An 11,568-nucleotide genomic window follows, 5' to 3' on the forward strand; every position below is an offset into this window, starting at 1 on the left:
CTAATTTGGTGGATTTATGTTCAAGGGTACGTAAAGGAGTGGTCACAGAAAAAGTCAGATTGTTTTTGATAAATTTATTATTTATCCCCTCTTCCGCTTTGATGACACGAGACATATTGAGACCTCGTTAGAGAGCCAAGACATCAATAATCCACAGCGAATTACATATTCATTAGCTCAGCAAAGCCCAGTTAGAAAGAATCCCTCACGTGGTTCTGGTTCTTAAAAGCGGACTTTAAGTCAGCTGATAATGTCAAATAATAAAAGGTCAAAACAAACTGTAGACCGTCACTATTTAATTCTTCTACAAACCTCTGAAGCTTTGCCTCACTTCAGTCTTGACATAGTTGCCGTGGCGTCCCCAGAGCATCTGGTCAGCGTCTTATGCGTCCTCATTGTCACTTCCTTCCAGGCTGCTGTCAGTGGAGCCCGCTTCGTCGTTCTTCCCAGGATGCTGTGATGCCTGTGCTTCTGTTTCTGCTTCCCTTGAGGGCTCCTTGCTGCTGGACGCTGCTGTGGTGCCCTCTGCTGGCTGCTTAGAGGCAGTCTGTGGACCCTCCAGGAAAGACGACCACCCCTTCAGCCGCTCCTCACGCTCGCGGGTCGTCTCCTCCACCTGCAAACACAAGCACACGAAGTATGACATCAGCACTGACATGCGTGTCACAATATCATCCATCAGTGTGATCACGCGGGCGCCGATGTTTCACCCAGTTCAAAGGTCACATGCACACCTGATAGTCAGTGGCTCCGTCCCAAAGTTGCGCTGACAGTTGGCGTCCTCCAAACCAGCGTCCATTGAAGGACTGGATGCAGGCATCCGCTGGCTCCTGCTCCTTGAAAGCCACCGAGGCCACGCCGTCAGGATGTCTCTGCCGCACAAACACACAGAGAGCTTCCTTAGCGGCTACATCCAATCAGAAGAGAACAGCCTGGTGCCACGGTGGACCACTCACATCAAAGAGAATGACCTTCTTGACCTCGCCAAACTTCTCACATTCCGATCGCAGATCGTCACGGTACTCGTTCAGAACCAGCGGATCCTCCTGCATGGATCACAAACATACATACATATGTCAGGCGACAAAGCGAGTTTAGTGGGTTAGCGAGCCATGTTGAATTGAATGTTCAGCCAAGGTAGCTGTCTTTTAAAGCAATTGTATCACCATGGTAACTTAGGCTAAACCCATTATTCTGTCAGTGGTCCTTCCTCTGTTGTGTTGCTTTTTATCAGTCATAACCTTTTGGGAAATCCTCATGGCGCCCCATAATAATTACGTACAATTTTTTGGGGATTGCTTCACTTTTCATGGGGAAGTAGAATAATATGACGTCACATTCCCGCTTCCATGTGAATGCACCGACAACCGGACGTAAGTAAGTTGATCACCATCGTCGCAAGACCAATTGAAGTCTGATTGTGGATTTTGCCAAGTTGCATCTGGGTTGGTTGAGCCATTTTCACCGTATACCCCCTAAGTGTGTGTGTGGGTGTGGGTGTGTGTGTGTGTGTGCATGCCTGCGTGTATGTACCTCAAAGTCACTGGGATGAAACATGTTCCTGATGATGACCACCTTCTCATGTCTCTTCCTGGCGTCCCCTTGCTTCTCAGGTCTCCAGTCCAACTGTCTGTGCATATGTACACACAAACGTCAGGTGCACATGCAGTCACAAACATCCAGTCACACGCGGCGCGTACTTTTGTTGCTGCTGCAGCTTCTTGCGATACTCTTTGTTCTTTTTCTTCTTCTTGCTGGCGTCATATTGTCCTTTCAGCTCAAAGCGTGCCACTTCCACGTGGAGCCTGTAACCTCTGACCTCTGATTCGTCAATTAGACGCATGGCCAATTCCACAGACTCCCTCTAAAACAATAAATACTTCATGTTAGTAGCTTTCTATGTAAATACAGGCTCAGGCAAAATGATCTGACACATTTGTAGGTTAAATGAAAGGCAAATAAAGTGTTATTATTTTTGAAAAGTACATATGCCATTTTGCTTTGTTTCTTTATAATGCCATTGTTTTTCGTTCCTTTTTCAGTTACTGCCATGAATTGGACAAGTGAGCATCGCGCTTTCATTGTGGAAACGTTAATCAAAACAAACCAATCTGTAACTGCAACACAACGAGCGTTCCGTTGGCACTTCAATCTTGGTAGACATGATCCCGTACCAGCTCCAAACACCATCTTGTTATGGGTTACTTCAGAGCTACTGGATCTGCATTGAAACGAACATCAGCCGGCCGACCTCGAACTGATTTAATTTTTAAAACATAATGAAACAGAATGGCATTACATGTACTTTTCAAAAATAAAAACACTTTTTTGTTTCTTTACTTTATTTAACCTACAAATGTGTCAGATCATTTTGCCTGACCCTGTACATTGTTTCGTCTTTAAAGTTGTACACGCACTCAACAAGAAAATATATCAAGTCAATAAGCATTGTTACAATATTACATTAATATTTAAGTCTCCCATTGATTAATATCAGCAAAAAACAAACAATATTGCATCTAAATTCTCCAAAATGATTATTAATATCGGTTTTCTAGCCCGTTTAGAAAGGAGTAGGAGTGATGTCAGCTGTGTGGCAGTCTGAAAAAGACTTGCACTAGTTTCCCATGGTGCCGCAGAACTGAGAAAGTTTAATACAACAAATATGGAATAAGAATAAGAAGGATTTTCGCAACACCACGGCTTCCTGAAACATCCACCACTGTTTGACACATTTGCAAAGATTGAGAAACTTTCACGGGATGGCAAAACGTTATTGCCTGAACGAGAAAAGAGCCCGTCCCTGTTGGTGGTGAGAAACGTTAGCTTCACTGAGCATGTTGAGCATCGCTATATTATGCCTATTGTCGATCAAATAAAGTCAAATACTTATTGTTGCTGACTATTATTCTCTGTTTGAGTAATATCACTTGACCAAGCCTCTTCTAACATTCCAGATTACTAAACAGGTAGTACATAGACACACTGACCTCTAATTGAGTCGTATTTAAACGTATATTCTCCTTGCAGAACTGACCTTGAGGTAGCAGCAGAGTCCGTCTCCCTTCAGGTTGCCTTCTTTGTCCTTGTACAGTTTGACCTTGAACTCCTCCGTAATGGGGTCCCGCATCACAATGCCACACTTGGACATGAGCTCCACAAACTCCTCAGTGCTGGTGTCAGGGGGGAGGCCTAGCGAGGACAGTAACCAATGAGACGAAGCACCGAAAGGCAACAAGCGGAGATGTGTGAGCTACTAACCTGACACATATACGTTTGTGTTCTTGTTGTCCTCTATATCAAACCATCCTGGAACACAACCGTGGCACAATTAAGGATGGCTGCTTTCAACACAACTTTAACCACTAATGTCAACATCGCTACCTGGATCAGCTTTCCTCTTTTCTGCTTTCTGTTTGCCATCTTTAGCTGGACTCTCATGGTGGCCTGGGATTAGGTCTCCTCCTCCTCCTGGTTTCTCCTTAGCTGGAGGCTGGCTCTCTGTTGCCGTGGCGACAGGCTGAGCACTGCTGGCATCTGGGTCACCCTCATGAGTAAAGCCATAATTGGCCTGGTAGGCTGCCATAAAGTCCTCTGTAATCTGAACATCGGTTCTCTTTCACACAGTGGTCCAGTTTACACCAAAAGAGAACCACAAGATCAACATAACGGTCTTACTTTGGGGAACCAGGCCTTCTTCTCATGGTCCCAGTCATACACAGTGCCATCGTTTGGGTCAGTATAGGTGTACGGGTCGGAACCATCATTGTTTCTTCGGCTGTAGAGTTGCTGCATTCTCAGCTGCTCCTCAAATTCTTTATTGGCTTCACTGCTCATCTGCATCATCATCATCGTTATCAACAATAACAATTATCAACAGTCAATGGATATGTAGTTGTAGAATAGCACACCACAGAGTCTTGCGAATATAAGATCTTCATTACAATGGCAAATTATATATTCGACTATCTTAAAGGCAGTAGGTTTAAATGCAGTACTAGACAGGACAAGTGGTGTGAATAAACAGCTATCTATTTCTGACCAGATGCATGGTGGCTATTTTTAAACAGTGTTGTGCTGCGAGTGCTATGTTAGCATTCAGGATAAGCGATCTTAAGTTACCTTTCTGCGGAGTTAAATGCACAAATCAAAAGAAAATGCGCAGGAGTCGGCGTGCAGAGCTAGCTAGCGACCATGGTTTCAGAGAAAGCGCGTTATAATTTGTAGAGAGGAAGGCAATTACAGTGTGCTAACGTTTCGCCACTACGATTTAATTCGCGGTGACGCTTGAATGAAGTACTTCCGGTGTTAGATACCAACTACGCATGCGTGTTTGATTTGGCGAAGCACTCGATTCTGTATTGCTACCTCTCGCTCAGTACATGGCAAAAAGTTACCATTTCGCCCGCTTTTCTTACCCAGGTAACTAAATCGACCGTGTCCACAGAAGCAAAACAAACTCTATCGGCAGCTAACTGTTACTGCAGCTAGCTACTAGTTGCCCCTTGGTTTGAAAAGCATTTATTTGAGTTGGTCATGGCGGAGGGCAGCGGAAGCATTAATCACGCAAGCCTGCCTCCGGGGGACCCTCAACTCATCGCGATGATTGTGGAACACCTGAAGAACCGGGGCCTTTTCGACGAGTTCCGCAGGGACTGTTTGGCAGACGTTGACACTAAGGTATCCGGCTAATGCTAACATGGCAGCTAACAAAGTTACTTTAAGAAAATGGATGTAGTTTATCACTTTCGTAAATGTACTTAATGTGAATGCTGTGCCGAATGTAAAATTGCAATTACACCTTTTAGCTGATATATTTTAATATTTAGCTCACGTTTCTTATATTTAAATCAATCACATTTGTGAGGGTATACTCTATTCATTTACTGACTAGAGTCACCCATTAAAGTGATTGTCCTGGGTACTCGATTCACTTGAGCTGACATCCCACCTGAGATGCTTTCCACAAGGCACAGTGGAGGGGGTCACAGTCATATCCTGAGGTGCTTTTTCTACCAATGGAACAATGGAGCTTCGGGTTGTGCAGGGGCGTCAAACGGCAACTGGTTTGTGGAAATGTAGCAGGGGGGCAACCCTTTTTTTTTTCAACTGGTCTTAAAATTTGAGCAGGAGTGCATACATAAAAAATGTATAATTTGCTTGATTGTGCTGATAAATGTGTTATTGCTTCCAGCCTGCTTACCAGAACCTTCGCCAGAAGGTGGACAACTTTGTCACATCCCACCTGAGCACTCAGGACTGGAACCCGTCCATCAACAAGAACCAGATGAGGAATGGACTGAGACAAAGCGTTGTTCAGTAAGAATCTCCTTCCCTACTTTTCTTATCTCCATGGGTTATTGTACCGAGCATATGTGGTTTGTTTCATGACTATGTGCTGTTTCAGATCTGGCATGTTGGAGTCTGGAGTGGACAGGATCATCACACAGGTCGTGGACCCAAAGATGAACCACACCTTCCGACCACACATCGAGACGGCCATCCACGACTTTCTGTCAGGAGAGAAGAAGGAGGACAGCAACTCTGGGCCTCCTGAGCAGACAGAGCTATGTGAAGCCCAGTCTGCTGCTGCTGGCCCCAGGACCCCTTAAGAACTGTCACAAAGCGGAGGTCAGGTCAAATGTTGATTTGATGATTGACTGATGCCTTCACAGCTGCACTGGCCCTTTTAAGAGGCGGAACACAGGAGCATCATGATGGTGTTTGTGTAGGAGCTACAGCAGACATGTTTGATGCTGCTCAGAACTTTTCTTATTGACCCCTTCCTGCCCAGCGTGAGGTCACATGACCATCTGCAAACATGTTTACATGTCATGTTAGGCCTTGTCAACAGGAACAGGCTGCTTGCGGTAGGCTTTTGTCCTTAAAAAGTAAGCTTTTGGGAAACTCTGGCTTCAGCGTTGGTGTTTAAATAGCATTTTTTTTTATAGATCCATGTTCATGTTGACATGGCCTGAGTGTGTGTGTGTATGTGACAATGTTTGACTTTATTAAAAACAACTTTGACATGACGCTCCCCTTCAATTTTAATGATGCTCATTATCCCGATGTGGTAAAATGTGACCAAACAGAGAGCTTACATTCATCGCTGATGTTTGGTTCACTCTGCTTGTGTAACTTAATCCCCTGAGTGTGTGTATCACAGTCAAGAAAAACAGTGTAAAGGTTGCATTTCTATTTAATGACACTTTTTTCCTCTTTAAACTTGAGCAACTGTATGTTCTAGAGGAGAAGTCACTTGAGTCATGTTCCCAGCAGTAAAAAAAAAAAACATCTGCGGCTTAGAAGAACATTGCTGTTGAATGAATGTGTCTTCTTCCAATCAGCTGCAGCCTCCATGTTGTAAACATGACAACTTGTGTGTGTGTGTGTGTTTTAGGAGGTGAAGGGTCACTGTGTGGGTGGATTTTGGCGAGCTGAGGGAGTGAGTCCTAAAAATGTCCAAACAAGCTTCTGAACACGCGTGATCGCATGCACACGGCATCGTAAGATAGTTAATGTTTTGGTTGGCTCACAGGCCGACATTGATGTCACGTGACTGGATGTCAGGGGTCATGGCGGTCAAAGTCAAAACAATGCTTTGAAGCAAAGACGACGAACGTTGACCCCCTCGGACAAACAATAACAATACAACGCAGATAACACATTGAAAAACACTCTTTGTTGCCTCAATCATGACTTTAAAGTACCCAAGACAGTAAAACACAAGTGAAAGGTATAGGCTCCATAGTAGCCATTGTAGTGTTCATGGTGGCTAATGCAGTGCTAATTCCCAACTGACACGCTAGTTAGGCAGCTAATGTAGTATCTGTTGTAGCCATCACTGCAAGTAAAACATATACTCCTCACACCACAATATTAGTGAATGTTACTGTTGTGAATATGTCACCTTCCTTCCGTGCGTCCATTGTTGTATTTGGACCTTGTTGCCACTGCAAGTGTTCTCAACGTGAATTGCTCACCCTGCTAGCTTATTTTGCAGTCAATCTGTGAGTTTCAGTAAGTCAGTCTACATTGTTTCACTAGATTTATTCTAGGAATAACAGTATGCGGTTTCATTCCAGGGCTAAATGAGGAGCGATCGCTGTTCACTAATCTTTTATTTTGCAGTGTCACTTTCTGACATACTTGTGGCCAATATTCTGTGTGTGTTCTTTCATAACTATCACAAAACAATTATTACTTTGTTATTGTTGTGAATATGTCACTGTCTTGGCTGCATATGTTTGAATCTGGCCCCCGGAAAGTTTTCTGGCGGTGACGTCACAGCCAACATGGCGTCGGTTCGACCTACTCGCTGGAGGGCGTGTCAAAAATCACCATTTCATTTCACTCCCATTTCATGATTGTTTACGACAGTCGTACGACTAAAGATGTTTTATTTCTTGAGTACTTTCATTTTGTTATTGTTTTTTCAAACATCTTTTGGTGTCACGAGCATTTTAAATGTCCTCTCCGTGACCTCAACGTTACGGTCTCCTCCTTAGTATCGACACTTCAACCTAGAACACTCAGTGGCCTGTACTAGGTCATGTGCTGAGGCGCGCACACACAAGTTGTTCTTCACTCAGAATGACTTTATATGATCCCCTTCCTGTAGATTTCAGTGCGAAAACGCATCGGAGTTCTTGTTCCAAAACTCTTCATAGCCGTAGTCTCCTGTCGGCCACCACGCGCACACAGGGCTGCTCTGTGATTGGCTGTCGTGAACGCGCACGGCCTCCGGGAGGCTGTATAAAAACCGAGCGCGACTTGCGCCTCTCAAGCCACATTCTTGGCCAGGCAAACATGAACACGCATGCGCCGCTCGTGCTCCTTCTTCTTTGGCTTTCAGCGTGCGGGCACTCGCGCTGTTCGGACCCGCGCAACCTCACCGATAAACACGTGACTCAAGCTAAGCGTCGCCTCTCTCTGCAGAGCACAGGTGGGTAGTCTACGCGGTCGCTGCTCGAGTCCTCTCACCGAGGGTAAACGTGACGTCACGTCACTGCGGTAGTGGCAGCTGACCGTTCGATTACTCCCCGCTCTCTCACACCAGCTGATATCCAGAGCTGCCTGCTGAGTTCAGAGGACGTCGGCTGTGGGACGTTTCAGTGTTTCAACAACAACTCGTGTGAGATCCACGGCCTGCATCACATCTGTGTCACGCTGCTGCACCACGCAGGCCACTACGACTCACAGGTGGGGCAAAGGTCATGACTTTTAAACCTAGACTAGGTCCTTGACTACACATGACTACTGCTGATGTTTACAATACAATCTGTCACCTGTGTCGTCACTCACCTACCAGTAGTTGTGACTAAGGACATACATTTAGAGTACTTATTGAAGAACTAATGAGTAGTGGTTACGGTCAGGTACTGTAGGTTCATTCCTCGTTAACTAGTGTCATTTTGTGTACCTTATCGTAAAGTGTCACCTGGATCTTCATTCACTGATGTCGCTGCTCACCTGTGTTGCGCAGGGCAAGTCGTCTGTGAAAGAGGCGCTGCGTTGTTTGGCGTTGGGCCTCCGTCAGCGTTTCAGCTGTGTCAGTAGGCGCTGTGCGGCCGTGAAGGATCTGGTCTTCTCTCTCCAGAGGGAATGTTTCTCCAAACATCAGCTTTGTCTCGCTGTGCGGGACCACATGGACACCGTGGGGAGCCTGGTCAACTTCCACCTGCTCTTCCCTCCAGGGTGCGTTGACGTGTGATGTTGTGATTTCTATTGGTTCTGGTGTTCATGTGATCCTTTTTGCTATCAGGCCCTACGCCGAGCTGATGAACTTCCTGTTGAAGTGCGGCGATGAGGTCCGGTTTTGGGTGGGCCAACGCCTGCAGGGACAATGTGAGCATCACTGGGGGGCGCTGTGTGGCAGCCTCAGCACCACCTGTCCTGATGGCCCACCCATCAGCGGCCCCTCCAGCACGCCAAGACCACAAACCAGAGAGACCAACTTGGCAGACGGAGCAGAGCCCAACCGGCCTGACAACGTGACGTGGTCTGGACTTAACTCCACAGAGAACCACTAACCTCTTTTTGTTTTACGCTTTCTTTTGGACTGAGAACCAAGCCAGATATCTACCTCACCGCCAACGACCAGCAGGGGGCGCCAACACACTCTATGCTATTTTATTTTGTATTTATAAAGCCCGTACTCGTTTCCTTCAAAGAGCATCTGACTTTACACAAATATATTTTTCATCGTATACTCCAACACTTTCAAGTCAAATGTGACATGTTTATATTTAAATAAAAGTGGAACTAAATGACAATGACGTCAGTGCGTAGCGTACACTGCCACCGTCTGGCAGAGGAGTAGTGCTGCAGATTCTATTTGAAAACGTACATCCACCTTTGAAATATTTGCTGCTGCTTAGGACAGACAATCGGGTGCTATATGTACACTTGCAGGAAAGTCCAGGATGTAGTATCACTAGTAGTAGCACTCACTGTGTCATTATTGTTCCCTGGGGGAAAGGGGGGTCTAAATGAAGGGGAAGAGGCGCTTCTTGAGGATGTATAGCACGGTGGCGAGGAACAGCGCCAGCGCCAAGAAGATAAGCAGCTTGTCTGTCAGCTCTCGTCTGTTGTACTTGAGAATCAACTTCCTGCCAAGATGGATAGTTCCCGTCATGTTCTTAAACTCCTCGTTCGTCTCCTGCACCGTGCGGGAGGAGGTGGCTGAGAAGTGAGAGAGGAGTGCGTGTGACGTAGACACGAAGGAAACATCAGGTGTCTTGCGCCTCCTCACCCAGCGTGCTGATGCTGTCCTCACTCTGCTTGACCTGCTCCGCCATCATCCTGCTGATGGACATCAGGCTCTCTGTGATGTTGCTGCTATTCTCCACCAGACTTTCTTTAGTCACCTTCCTGAGGACACCACACTTACAGCAGCAGGTCAAAGGTCACAAAAGCCCCGCCCTGTCGTGAAGACAAACCTTGCTCTGACGCTCTGACCTCCTTCACGCAGCAGCTCGTCCTTCTCCATTTTGTCCATGGACATGACATACGCCACGTTGGCCTTCCTCCACGCTGTCTGGTTACTGTAACACAAAATGTCAGCATACGAATACAACATGTTGGAAGATGACACAAAGTTTAACCTGAGCATTTGTCTTCGCTGGCTCTCTGCCTCTGCTTGGATGGACATCCTGTCTGACTCTTTGTCCTGCTCTCTGGCCATCTGCTCCAAATCCTGCAAGAACACGATCAGACGGTAACAACAATAAAGCAGGCGTCAGGCATACAGTCACCTGAATTCTGCGTCTGAGTTGGTTGAATTTGTCTTTGACGTGATAGTTGAGCTGCATGAGAGCGCTCTGAGGTCCAGAACATTCTCTGATGTCCTGCACAAAACACACACACTTTGTTTTGGCTGCAGACATGTAATCAAGACAACAAAGAAAAAATGTCATCTCATATAATATCAACATTAACGGATCTGAAATGCACTAGTTTATTCTGATATATATGGGCTTTGACTGAGGACCATTATATCCACCCATCTTCTATGCCGCTTATCCTCACTGGGATATATGCTGGAGCCTATGCCCGCTGACTTCAGGCAAGAAGTGGCGTACACCCTGGACTGGTGGCCAGCCAATCACAGGGCACATATAGACAAACAACCATTGACGCTCACAATCACACCTATGGACCAATTAGAGTCGCCTAACATGCATGTTTTTGGAATGTGGGGGCAACCCACGCACGGGGAGAACATACAAACTCCACACAGAGTTGCCCGACAGGGATTCGAACACAGGAAACAAACAAAACATTTTTCAAATTTCCTGACTGTGTGGCCAACACGCGACCCATCACGAAATGTCTTGAGCGATCATTTTCCTAATAGCGACTATTGTCACTTCCATTTTCACTCGAAGCTAAGTTTTTACTTGGCCTCAAAACCAAAAGTGGATTTAAGAAGAAAGAAAATCTATGTATTACCTGAATGGCAGCTTTAATTTCCAGGTCATACTTGATCATTTCTTGAGCACAAATTCGAACATGAACGTCAGCCGAAGTCGCCATCTTTGTTTTCATACGGAAGCCTGGACGGACAGAATAGTAATGAAACGAACATATTGATACTTAGACACTGTAGTCAGTTAATGTATATAATTAACACACAGTGCGATGTAACTAACTGACTGTGATCTTGTTTAAAGGATGCGCGTTGGGTGGGCAGTAATTTTTGTGTGTAATGCGGAAGCACAGCGGCAAACGTCTCAGTCAGTCCGTGAAACTAGGAACACTAAACAAATATACTTGAAACACCATTCACTTCCGTATTGGTTTGGCCGCCATGATGGTAAGCTGAATCCAGAACTACTGATTTGTAAACATGCCCTGTCCTCGGTACACTGTTTAGTTATTAATTTCTCTAATAGACCAGATTCCCAAAAGACCAGATTTGTTGTTTTTTTACGTTCCCCCAAATCACAGATGTTGAAGGTTTATAATTATGGTTGTTGCAAGCCTTTTTTGTGTATTTGATTGAAAACAATGCAACAATTAGTTTTCATTCTAATGGAACTTCTTAATTTTTTAAAAGAGTTTTAT

At 45.5% G+C, this 11,568-nt stretch overlaps 3 protein-coding genes across 4 annotated transcripts; 1 reads left to right on the forward strand and 2 right to left on the reverse strand.

Annotated features, from left to right (window-relative positions):
• Positions 1-84: 84 nt before the first annotated feature.
• Positions 85-4,310, reverse strand: htatsf1 (HIV-1 Tat specific factor 1). 2 transcript variants are annotated; one of them, XM_058087840.1, is made up of 10 exons: positions 4,123-4,310; positions 3,679-3,837; positions 3,385-3,601; positions 3,262-3,309; positions 3,038-3,192; positions 1,701-1,864; positions 1,534-1,630; positions 957-1,046; positions 735-872; positions 85-616 (listed from the first exon to the last, which is right to left on the reverse strand). In XM_058087840.1, exons 2-10 carry the CDS (start codon positions 3,835-3,837, stop codon positions 383-385), a joined length of 1,302 nt encoding a protein of 433 aa, XP_057943823.1. In that variant the 5' UTR covers positions 4,123-4,310; the 3' UTR covers positions 85-382. The 2 variants fall into 2 exon arrangements, with proteins under 2 accessions (XP_057943823.1, XP_057943821.1); XM_058087838.1 differs by lacking the exon at positions 4,123-4,310 and having other exon boundaries at positions 3,679-3,843.
• A 5-nt stretch (positions 4,311-4,315) lies between these two features.
• LOC131138277 (uncharacterized) lies at positions 4,316-10,261 on the forward strand. The gene is made up of 7 exons (XM_058087075.1): positions 4,316-4,680; positions 5,195-5,319; positions 5,408-5,595; positions 7,622-7,945; positions 8,060-8,202; positions 8,486-8,697; positions 8,765-10,261. Exons 1-7 carry the CDS (start codon positions 4,537-4,539, stop codon positions 9,030-9,032), a joined length of 1,404 nt encoding a protein of 467 aa, XP_057943058.1. The 5' UTR covers positions 4,316-4,536; the 3' UTR covers positions 9,033-10,261.
• On the reverse strand, positions 6,237-11,295 carry bnip1b (BCL2 interacting protein 1b). The gene is made up of 7 exons (XM_058087841.1): positions 11,158-11,295; positions 10,954-11,057; positions 10,257-10,349; positions 10,107-10,198; positions 9,942-10,046; positions 9,755-9,873; positions 6,237-9,684 (listed from the first exon to the last, which is right to left on the reverse strand). The coding sequence occupies exons 2-7, from the start codon at positions 11,047-11,049 to the stop codon at positions 9,488-9,490; spliced, it is 702 nt and encodes a 233-aa protein (XP_057943824.1). The 5' UTR covers positions 11,050-11,057; positions 11,158-11,295; the 3' UTR covers positions 6,237-9,487.
• Between the last annotated feature and the right edge of the window lie 273 nt (positions 11,296-11,568).

The sequence above is a fragment of the Doryrhamphus excisus genome, chromosome 11 (genome assembly GCF_030265055.1).
Source record: "Doryrhamphus excisus isolate RoL2022-K1 chromosome 11, RoL_Dexc_1.0, whole genome shotgun sequence".
Classification (NCBI taxonomy): domain Eukaryota; kingdom Metazoa; phylum Chordata; class Actinopteri; order Syngnathiformes; family Syngnathidae; genus Doryrhamphus; species Doryrhamphus excisus.